Genomic DNA, 12,285 nt, shown 5'->3' with positions numbered 1-12,285 from the left:
TTCTTCCTATAGAGTACTCTGCAAATAGGAGCAGCTCAGGTAGATTTAATACTGTTCTTAGATTATGATACCAAACTGTAAAAACATGCAAGAATAAAATTAGTTCTAAACTCCAATTCTCTACCAGCAAAAATACAGCCTATGTAAATGCCCTAATAACTCTCAGAAGTACAGGAACATGAAACTGCAAATTAAAAATTACTTACTGCAGTCACTAATTTGATGGCACATAACTGTAGTTCACTGACATTTTCTACAAAGAAAGGTGTTATTCCCATAGATGATACCTATCAACAGAAAGAAGTTATTGTAAGTATATTTGACTAACAAACTGATATTTATGCAGTTTCACAAGCAGGTTATTCATTCAGCAGGTAAGGTATTCAACAACATATATTACTTCATATTATTTGCAAATAAAGTTATTAAAGGATATTTGAATGCAATCAGGTTAAACTTTTCTTAAGTGTACAATAAAAGCCATTAAAGATTTGAACATTAAATGCTCTTCTCCTGCAGATTACATACTACACAACAAACTAGTCACTGATGTTAATAATTCAAAAGTTTGTACTGATTTCATACTTCATGTCATTGAGACAATCACACTTTACAGTCACTCTGGGAAAAGAAAAACAAACATTCTCATACAGAAATTCTTCTGATAAAACTCACCTGAAGAATAGTGGTATCGGTAAGAAGCTGTATCTCTAGCAACTCTGACAAACTGCTGACAATGTCACAAACTTTGTTATACAACATCACTATAACTCTTTGCTTGTGGGTGGAACACTTGGCACGTTTTGCTTTTGAACTTAAAACACCACCTAGAAAATAAAAAATATCTTTATTAATTTTTTCGATGTTTCACTTATATCAAATATTAGAAAGATGATCATCTTCCTCCAAAAATGTCCCCAAAACAACTGCATGACTACAGATTTGTAAATGCAATTGCTTACAGAAGAAAAACTATTTAGTAGAACCAGCTGGAAAGCAAAAATTTCATATTTTCATAATTGCTCTGAATTCTGGATCCAGGATTTTTAAAACAGTTCTTGAAGTTGGACACCCACATCTGAAGGTATGTATATGCCAACAAAACGCTAAATGCAAAACATTTAGCATACTAACCACCATGAGGATCCACTCTATACACAGGATCATATTGAGGATAGAGAGTGTTCTGCAAATGAAATTTTGTGTATTGAATAACTCTTTCTATTACATCCTCAATATATACAGCTTTAGGCATATTTGGTGATGTCATAATATTGATAGCAGTAAGACAAGCATCAGCAGATTTTGTCACTCTCTCCATAATAAGATCTCTCCATAATCTCTCCTCATCTTCAGTGTCATTGTTCTGTAACAAGCAAGAAAAATCAAGATAGTGTGAACAAGAAGTCAAATTTTTATCCTTACCAAGTAAAAGATAACATTATTTTAATATACTTACATACACACACATACAAAATGTTGTATTTCCTTTATGATACAAAAATAGTTTGTTTTAGAAATCAACTAATGTTTGTTTTACTAGCAACAGGTTTGTAACCCTAAGTTACAAGTCTTCAATATCTCACTGTATTCTTCTGGTAAAACACAAAGCAGCTTTCTGTGTGTCATTGAGAAGCACTATGAAGTAAGATCGCCACATTCTCTACTTAAGAATGATGTACCTTAATCAAAATCTAAACTCAGTCATCTAGTGTTTTCTTCGGTGGCCTGTGCACACCAGTTGCTGCTTTGATCAGTCTAATTTTTGCCCCTAGAAGGAATTCTTACACAAAAAGACTGTTAAGTCACACAAAACTCTCATGAGAATACAACTTTCTCCACAGACCAACTCATCTATTATCAATGAGTTTAAAACATGTCTTATCAAATATGACCATTTAGATTTAGCACAGGGTATAGAATCTCTGTATTTCTATGTTTGTACAAGTTATAAAACCAAACATATATGAGGTTAATTATGACCACCCAGCACTACTGAAATATTGTAATAATGTTATTAATAGCAAAACCAGGTGGAATTTTTAATAAATTCTCTGGTGCAGATATAGCCTACAGAGAAAAAGAATCTTTCCTGCCTGTATAACAGCACGGTTCAACACTGTTGGCTTTCCTTGTAAAAATAAGGGGTTGGTGAAACCATATCAGCTTTTTCCCTTTGGGATAAGAGAATCTAAAAATATCACAGTGCATTATATATATATGAGATATATATATATTTGAAAAATCAACAGAAATCTGCAAATCAGGAGATCCCTGTAAATTTCTTGCATAGAATGGCTTTAAATCATTTGCTACTTACACAAAGGAGGCTTAAAAAAAAAACAAACACAAAACCAAACAAAAACCACCAAAACCCCCATAAAACAAAAAACCCAAGTAGTTTTAAATCTTTTCTATTTTTTTTTCTCATTAATCTTGGAAATAAAAAGAATCTGCAAGTGCAATCTGCCTCTGAAAAATATCCTGACATGGAGGTAGGAAATTTTCACTGCACTGTAAAAGAAGTAAGCTTACTCCTTAGCACAGGCTTTCTTTGCCAGTGACCTGAATCATGTTTAATGGGATTTAAGAAAAATCTAAAACCTGATTGGCTAAAGATTGCTTCTTTTTTAGTTGAAGCTTTGTCTCTGAATAGCAATCATTGGACAATTTCATTAACTGCTTAATAATCTTGAGTTTTACTACAAAAAGCTAAAAGAAAAATATCACTTTAAAGGCATTGGCATAAAGACTCAATCATATTGAATTAGAGCAGGTCAATCAGCACCTTCTTTTCATACTGCTAAAGACATTCAGAACCATATACTGAATCTTTGAAAACCCAACAATATAGATGAAAATATTTAGGTACAAATAATGTGTCTCTGGTTTTCATTTTCAAGTTCAAATTCTTCCTTTCCAATATACATAATTACTCTCTATTTCTGCAGATCAAGGGTTTTTTTCCATAAAATTCAAGAACTCTATTCTTGCTAGAATATTGTTTTGACTAGAAAGTGTAGAAATAAATAAATACAATGTGTAATATCACATTTTAGCCTCATAAAAAACTCCAAATCCTCATGTAGTTTTAGGTATATCAGAAAAAAAAAAACTAAAATCTTAAACTTCCTGTTAATTTTGTTTATGTTGATAACTTCAACTTTGCAGCATAACAGCAGACCTAAATAAAGCACTTCCTCAGTTCTTAATGCTCAGGAGAAGAATATGCTCTACGTGAAAGCTGTAATATGTAATGCATTGTAATGTAATGTAAATGCAATGTAATGTAATATGTAATGTAAATATTGTAATGCAAGTTACACCAGTTACCATGAATATTTCAGGATGAAACTATAATATTTAAAATTAAGTCAAAAGACAACTCAATGGCTCCCAACACATCTATTAGCTATCAGTACTATAGTAAAACATGTTTAGTACTGAAAGAATATAATCAATTAAATTTTACTTCAAATCTTAAAATTTGGCAATCTCTTAATCACATACATATTAAATCAGAATTTCCTTACACACACACACACACACACACACACAGAGTATTTGAAACTATCACTATATGGGACTCAAGTGAAGAAAATCCTATTCAACACAATGGTGTGAAACGATGTAATTTGAAACTCACATGGTTAAGTAATGTAGAAAGCTTTGATCCATCTTGAATATTCTTCTCCAAAATATTCAGGACTTTTACTGTTTTATCTGTTGAGAGCTAAAACAAGAAACAAAACACATCAAACAACATAAAGGCTTCCAAATTGCTGAAAAAAATGTCCACGGATGAAGGACAGAACATGTTATGTAATCTGACAAACAAAAGTTACCAAATCCAAGTATCAATCACAAATTTTAACTGACCATATAGAGCTTTATTAAGAGAAAATCCAAATTCTGTGGGCAAGCAGAAATAAAATTCCCTGATACTTGAGTGCTAATAAAAAGGAAATGTATTCTTAATAACTGTGTCAACTTTGAAAAATTAACATGTTGAAAAAAAGTAACTCAAACTCACTTACTGATGTTCTACAGAATTATGATTAAATAATCTGTAGAATATGCTAAACTCCAGGAGAGTCAATTTCATTCATCCAGATACTATTGGTGCTCACCTTCAGAAGCAACAAAATTCTGATTTTATGTATACATGTATGTACATATGTGAAAAAAACAGGGTACAGAGATTAAGGGTGAGAACTATCAGGAAAGAGAAACACTCTGATGCTGATAACATGCTACAAAGGAAGGTAGGGAGATCGAAGAAAAGGCCAGGAAGAATATATAAATCTTGGATTAAAGAAAACCCTTCAGAGTGACTTGTATAATAAGTGGCTTCACAGACACTTCATAAACATAGTAAGTGGTCATGAGCAGGCAGAGTAAGAATTTAACACAAGACTGCCCAAAGCCAAGAGTTCTAGGAAGATAAGGAAAGCAAGAACATTGTTTCTAGAGGTGTGATACCAACAGAGTTCCCTTGAACTGAAGTCAGGAAGAGTATGGAAAAGAAACCCCGATATGCAGTCTACAGAAAATTAATCTTCTTATCACCTGGGGCATTAAATCTTCTAAGTTTGAAAGGGCTCTTTGGAGAGAGGAAGGAAGTAGGCAATTCAGTGTGATGCTGGCTGGACATCATATATTTATATTGCACTAATGGCATATATCAGAAAGGGTGGATTTTTTTTACTTTGCCAGCAGGTTCTGTTTTACTGCAGTTGCTCAACACTAGCTGTAAGGAGCAAAGCCTACAGGTCTATGTGCTTTTGTGAAAGTAGATTAATTATTTTAGATTTTACTGCTCAGGCATGTGTTACCTATTGGCATATAGTGCTCTGAGTCAGCGCTAACACAGAGAAGGACCATTCAACAAAAATATCTCAGCTTCAGAGACAGTAACAGTTAAGATGTGGTAACTTTTTAAGCACTTCAGCTAAGTCAGCAGAAGCACAACTGTTCACAGTATCTGTCACATGCACACCTGAAGAAGGCGGAATATTACAGGGGACACAAGTTTTTGTATGTTTAACAAAATTAAATGTTCAAAAAAAGAGTTAAATACTATGAAGATGTACCTTGTCCATAATGCCCATTGCCTTGATTTTTGCAGATTCACTACCCAACTCACTAAGCTGATGCTTTCCCAGTAGCAGTTCCTGTGGAATCTCATCATCATCACCTTAAAAAAAAAAAATTAACAATCATATTTCTAATAAGACTTCAAGGAAATCAGTATTTTACAGCCAATATGAAAAAGCCAACTGAAGAAAAAGAACTGATTTTCCAAATAGCTAGCATCTTATAGTTCCATCTAATGAAAACCGATGATGACAACTTTTGGTTGTGTTAAAACAACTACTTGTTAAATATGACTGAAAGACATAAATTAAAAATATTTTTAATATAACAAAATCCATTTATTGTACCTCTTGTGCCATTACCCTAATTTCAGTAAAACAAATCTTAAATGACTGTAGTCCTAATTCTAAAGTTCAAATCTGGGGAAGGGCAATAGATGAAAAACACATAGGAAATTAAGTACCTTGGGATACACTGCTGCTTAATCACATTTACCCGTACAAAAAATCCCACAATGTTACAAGACATATAGAAAGAACCAATTACTTCACTTTTTAATCCAAGGTTGTAGACACCATTGCTGTAGTGATGTGTTTACTATGCTCCTCCCCTTGTTCTAATCTTGTGACAAAGATGGTAGGGAAAAAATTAACGAATGCTCCATTATCCATTTCAATAGAAAGTCATCTTGGTCAACCTGTAGTACTTTATCAGACACTTAAGCTAAGCTGGCTTATTTTCCACTGAAATGGATAAGGAGCATACGGTGATTCAGTGCCTCACACATAAGTGCATAAGCACTCTGCTGCTGAACTGAAGAATCAAGCTCTGTTGGGCCAAAGGCCACAACAGATGCAAAATTATGTGCCTCAGACATTACTGGCAAGAGAACCATCTTACGTTAGTGTTGTTTACAAAGATATGTTTGACAGAAGATAGCACCCTAATGACATCCCAAAGAGGTATCCTTTCCATTCCAGGGGACTATTAATTGTCTCATTGTGATTTATGTGATTTAGACACTCTGGAAGGGAGAGCCACCCTGCAGGAAGATCTGGATAGGCTGGAAGAGTGGGCTAACAGGAACCTTATGAAGTTTAACAAGGACAAGTGTAAAGTCTTGCACCTGGGAAAACACAATCCAGGAGTGCAGCTCAGACTGGGATCCAACTGGCTGGAGAGCAGCTCTGTGGAAAGGGACCTGGGGGTCCTGGTGGACAGGAAGCTCAATATGAGTGAGCAGTGTGCTGCTGCGGCCAAGAAGGCCAATAGGATGCTGGGTTGCATCAAAAAGGGCATCACCAGCAGAGATAAAGAAGTCATTATCCCTCTCTACTCGGCGCTTGTCAGGCCACACCTGGAATACTGTGTACAGTTCTGGTCCCCATTATACAAAAAAAGATGTGGACAGGCCGGAGGGGGTCCAGAGAAGGGCCACCAAGATAATCAAGGGTCTGGGAAGCCTGCCATATGAGGATAGGCTGAAAGAGCTGGGCTTGTTCAGCCTTGAGAAAAGGAGGCTTAGAGGTGATCTCATCACCATGTACCAGTACTTAAAGGGGAGCTACAAAGAAGATGGAGACTCCCTTTTTACAAGGAGTCACATGGTAAGGACAAGGGGTAACAGGTACAAGTTACTCCCAGGGAGATTCCAATTGGACATGAGAGGAAAATTTTTCACAATGAGAACAGTCAATCATTGGAATAATCTCCCCAGGGAAGTGGTTGACTCAGCTATACTGAACATGTTTAAGACTCAGCTGGACAGGGTGCTGGGGCATCTCGTCTAGACAGTGCTCTTGCCTAGAAAGGTTGGACCAGATGATCCTTGAGGTCCCTTCCAACCTGGTATTCTATGATTCTATGTCCCTTTTGGATTCTACAGGCAACAAGAAGGAGGATCTTCTTCCTGCAGCAGCAAATGAAATTGTAAAGGAAAAGGCCTCCACTCAAGACAGAAGCCATATAAATGCAGTATACCGTAGCATGCAATTAAATCACAAAGAAGGAAGTTTGAAAATACTGAGGTGCAAATTTTTTTGTTTCTTGTGTTTCTAATTGGGGGAAGCATTTTGAAAATTTCTGACATATTACCAAAAGCTGTAAAATCCATGTCTTCTAAATTTTCCAAAATATTCTCTATTGAAGCAGCAAATCTTTTGAAAGTCGAAGAATCCATCATTTCTGGTGAAAAAATAAATGTATATATAATTATTTTATATATAAAACAGAAAATACAAACTGTAGAAAATAAATTCTCTAAAATTACCTTCAGGTGTTAGTTTAGGTTCATAAGCTTTCCTCTTCTTTTGTTTTTCTTTTTTCTTCATTTTTCTAGCCACTAATTAAGAGAATAAAGGATTGTTTACATTTCTTGAGCTCATATTCAATACTGCATGTAAAGATGTTTATTTTAAAATGTTTAACATATCCTTTAAAAATGCACTAGTATTATGGAAGAAATTAAAATTTTTAAAATCAGTTACCCTCACTGAGGCTAGGAGGAGGAGAATAATCATCCATATCAGAGTCATTGGGACTGCGATTACGGTAACGGCCACTACCAGAAGTCCTCCTTCCTTCATGATAATAACCACTTCTCCTATGGTCACCAGAACTTCTTCTGTCATGTTCTTCATACTCCCAAGCTTCATCTCTATCCTTTTTATGTCTTTTACGAGAAGCTAGAAATGAAATGCATTTTCATTATAAGTACAAAAATTCTACTTTTAATAGCTCAAAATTATACATTTGCAAGTTAAACACTATCGTATAGATGTTCTGTAGAACAAGTGAACACTCTAAAACTATCATAAAATTCTGTTATGGCATTATTCTAACAATTTCTTTTGAATTACATGAAAACTGTGCCTGAAACTGGCAAAGACACCAGCAAACATTTAAAAATACAAATTTACAGGGCATTTGTCTTTTTAAACAAAGTAAGGAAAGTAGAACAAATCAAAATCAGTTTCATCCTTTCATAAGAGAACATTGAGATAATTTCTTCAGTTATCTAAATTGCGACTATTACTGGGTGTCCATGTTCCAAGTCAGTGATTGCTTTGCCCATCTAACATAGCAAGTTCCAATGAGACTTGGCAACCTGGTTGCTTAAAGATATTCTGTTTTGCCAAGACAACTAAAATTTTGTCTTGATATATATCGCAGGAAATTCAGTGTAAAGGAGAAAGCTGGAGTCACAATTCTAGGCCAGGCAGCGAGTATATACCACAGAAGGTTATTATAACCAGTTTTCAGTCAGGACCAAAAAGCCCCACAGAACTGAACGTTGAAAAACTGGGATAAACGTTCTATACAGAAACAGAGACTTGGTGGAAATAAAGTGGGGGGGGGGCAATTGAGAGTTCTCTGTTGTTTTCAAAGACAGTCTTGAAGGGGAGAGGGGGCTAAGATGTAACAGAAAAAGGATATGGAGGAGGAGGTAATTTCATCCATGAAATCAGCCAACTCTCCATTATCTAAGGTAACAGGATAACTGGGCTAGCAAAGAGATGTCTAACACAGACTGTTCTGTGAAGATCAAAACGGCTCCAAAACATTACATTCTAGACTAGCAGAGTTTATTATTCTTGTGAACTTGCATATAACAGCCCTGACATCTGTGTGTCTCTACCGAAGTCTCCTGAAGTTGAGAGAGGTATGACTATACATAGGGTTGTTTCTGAGCAAAATGGCTCCAAGCATTCATACAGAACTGGAACAGAACTGACAAGTTCTTTCCACAACCCCAGTTTATTGAGAAGCATAGGAAACATACCAGGATATAGTCACACCTGGTATAGTACTAGGATATAGTCAATAGTCAGCCCAGGCTCAGAACTAATAAAAACAACAACATTGAACCTGTGGTGATACTAATGCTCCGCACTGCACCCTAGAGGGTTCCCACTTCTGAAAATATAATACGAAACTTCTGCACAGAGGTGGCCCAAGTGTTTAAGGTAATAATTTAGTTCATGCTTTGAGCTGTTCTGCTTATGGATCAGACTTGCTTCTGGAGGTAGTACGGTCATGTTCATGACACCTGAGCTATTAACATTGTCAGTTCTAAAATGGTTGAGAGTTAACTGCGATTGAAGAAATGGAGAGCTGTCTGGGATACCTGAAGTGAGCATACTGGAGAAGAAAGTAGGGGGTTTATGGGAAAAGACTTTACACATCTTAACTGATTCTTTTCCCCCCATGAGATCGTATTCTGTGGAGGTAGATGAAATCTGTCTCCACAGTTTCCAAATCATCAGTATCAATTTAAGCTCTGTAGGACGAATTCTGACCCCAGCTACATCTCCATGAGAAAAGTAACTTCCAATATTGCTTTCCAGCAGAAATTTAAATTGACCAGTTTATCAATGCTACACGACAAAACAGAATGTGTCACAGTTGTGCTGGCTCTGCAAGGCAAATAAGATGAACACGGGAACAGCTATTCACAATCAGTCATTGCTCTACAAAGTTTATTTTGAAGTAGATAAAATTGACTAAATATGTAAGTATTAATAATATTTCAAGAGTTATTATTAATTTATACATAAATAAAGACTATCTGGAATATAAACACCCAATTTCCTTCTGAATTGTGCCAAACATTTATGCAATAACACATTTAGCACTTATTGTATGAGAATGATTTAATCAAATTTTAATTTCTCATAATTTAATTTAATGGAATGCCCCTTCTTCATGAGATACTCAAATTTATCTTCTTCTATAACAATCACTATTTCATATTTTTTAAAGTTCAATTTTAGAAAACCAAAAGAATTCTGAAATACATATTTGTAACAGTACAAATCTATTCGGTGTACTTGTCACAAATCTTTCATTCTCTTGATCATTTTGTCTCTTGTTTTAACTCAGTTCAGTTCTACAGTATCCTTTGAGAAATATTATAATTTATTTTTAAACCAGATGTCCTCAATGAATTATTTAGAATGATGGCCAGATCTCTTGAGTGGATACAGTGAACCTAGAATCCCTTAAAGCATATAATTACTGTGAAAGTTTTCCTTAATTTGCTTTACTTTGCATTTAAGAATTTCAACAACCGCTGCGGCTAATAGGTAGATTAAGATCTCTCTGAAATTCCTAACAATCCTCTCCGTTCCCAGCCAACTTAAATAATTGTGCTTTACTTATTCTTTTTTTAATTCACTGTTCCAGATTATTAACATCATAAACAGGCAAAATGATACGGTAAACAGAGAATATAGAATCCTGAATGAAGCAAATCATCTGATTACAAGTTACTTCAAGATCTCATACTCACGGTCAAAGCAGCATTATTCAGTTATATTTTAAATGAAAAACAAACAAACAAAAGGACATTCTTTTCTGCTTATTTGATAAAGATCAGGAGTATTGCTATTATAATTTTTATGTGTATGTGTGCATATGCATTGCATATCTGTTGGACGAGAACTTGAAACATATTAAAAAAGCAGGACAAACAAATCTTTCTCTTTTGGACCCAAAGAAAGACTAAGAAGCAAAATGTTATGTTTTACAGAAGTTCAGTAAGATGTTTAGATAAGCAAAGATTGAAAGAGGCTAAACTTGGAAAAAAATCATTATAAGCAAGATGCCTTCTCAGGTTACCGCAACAGGCACTTCTGTAGCCCTGCATAGGTAACACAGCTAAGATGTTACTCAGACTGAACTGATTCACTCCATTTTAATGGAATTTCTTTTCAGTGTTGGCTAACTGAACCACCACAAAGACAAACTAACGACACTCTTATTCACAAGTAGGAAATCCCTTCCTAACTTAGAGGCATATAACAATTTTTTTTACACTTATGAACTTTACCTGATTGCACAGCAAAAGTCTAACTACAAGCTTTCTCTCTTCCTTTGAATCATTTGATTCAAAAATAGCATCATCAGCAAATGCTATTTTGAGAAACCATCGGCAATAATTCCAGTTTTTCAAGCAATATACCATGGAAATAATAAAAGAAGAAATATTTTAAGAAACTTCTGGGCACTAACATTCTTAATGTATCATGCCAGAAAAATTCAAGAGGGGATTCTTTGCTTTTCTTATCAATGAAACTCAGAATAATTTAAAATATATTTACTGAAATTTTTCTTTGCATAGCATTCTGTGCAAGTTTTCTGAGCTGCTTTACAGGATATTTTCTTTAATCTGATTGGCTAAAAATGTTTCATTGCACAACTTAAAAAAAAAATCTAGGCAGTGACTTCCCATAAGGTAATTAGGGAAAGGAATTTAACAACTAGCTGCTTTTCATCTTGAGTGACAAATTGAAATCAAGTAATTTTTCTTTTAAAAGAAAAAAAGGTTCTTGGCCAAGTAGTTGTCTGGACAGCAAATTTGTTTTCATATGTTTTAGGGTAGCCAACAAAAAAAAAGTATATCTTTTTGTAAAAGCAAAATATTAGCCTTCTTTAGGAGTAGGAACAGAACGATGTACTACTTACATTCAAAAGCTTCTTCACTGTCATTGTCTTCATCAGAACTGATTTCAGCATATTTTGGTTTCTCATTAACTGTGCTACGTTTGCGCTTGTTCATTTTCACACGTTCACAAAGCGGCATGGTGGATTCAATTTCTGCCAGGAGCTCAGGAGGCAACTCCTTTAACACTGACTGATCTATGCTACCTATTAATGGAGAGGAAGAAGAGTAAATGTGAACCTGAAGATAATAATAAGGGCCCAACACTACAGTCCTTTCTCAGGAACTGCTTACAGTATATCCACTAAAAAATAACATCACAATTAGATATACTTGAATGTATTTGACAGCCCTTTCTAAAGTTGCATTTATTGTTCACACTGCAATTAGAAATTAACATAATAAATTGCATACACATCTCCTTCAATAAAATATTTTGTCAGGCATATAAACAAATTCAAATTGGTGAATTTCCTTTGTAAAAAGACATCCTTGCTCTATTTCCACAAAATTTAGTCTTATTACGGTTCATCCTCTGAATTCAACAGGTTTTCTAACAGTGTAGGTAAATTAAGGATTCGTTATGCCTCATAAACAGTTCTGTTCATTCTCATTCATATTATTTAGTGTACACAAGAGAGTAATCTTCCCTTTTCCAGTAGGTAGAGACAATCTGTGGCAGAATCTCTGGGGTCTTATCCCTAAATACAGATCAAATCATTGACATCCCAACCTCTGCCTCAGAT

General features: G+C 34.8%; 1 protein-coding gene across 1 annotated transcript in view; it reads right to left on the bottom strand.

Annotated features, from left to right (window-relative positions):
* LOC309601852 (nipped-B-like protein) overlaps positions 1-12,285 on the bottom strand; it is a 170,092-nt gene that overhangs the window by 37,453 nt on the left and 120,354 nt on the right. Inside the window, exons 11-19 of the mRNA XM_082335051.1 lie at positions 11,563-11,745; positions 7,584-7,781; positions 7,367-7,438; positions 7,192-7,281; positions 5,094-5,197; positions 3,647-3,733; positions 1,135-1,366; positions 676-827; positions 207-287 (exon numbers count right to left, since the gene is read on the bottom strand). Of these exons, the coding sequence (XP_082191177.1) occupies positions 207-287; positions 676-827; positions 1,135-1,366; positions 3,647-3,733; positions 5,094-5,197; positions 7,192-7,281; positions 7,367-7,438; positions 7,584-7,781; positions 11,563-11,745 (1,199 nt within the window). The remainder of the gene's footprint in view (positions 1-206; positions 288-675; positions 828-1,134; positions 1,367-3,646; positions 3,734-5,093; positions 5,198-7,191; positions 7,282-7,366; positions 7,439-7,583; positions 7,782-11,562; positions 11,746-12,285) is intronic.

Source organism: Platalea leucorodia (genome assembly GCF_965183815.1).
Source record: "Platalea leucorodia genome assembly, chromosome: W".
Classification (NCBI taxonomy): Eukaryota; Metazoa; Chordata; class Aves; order Pelecaniformes; family Threskiornithidae; genus Platalea; species Platalea leucorodia.
This window is presented reverse-complemented; position numbering and strand designations above follow the sequence as displayed.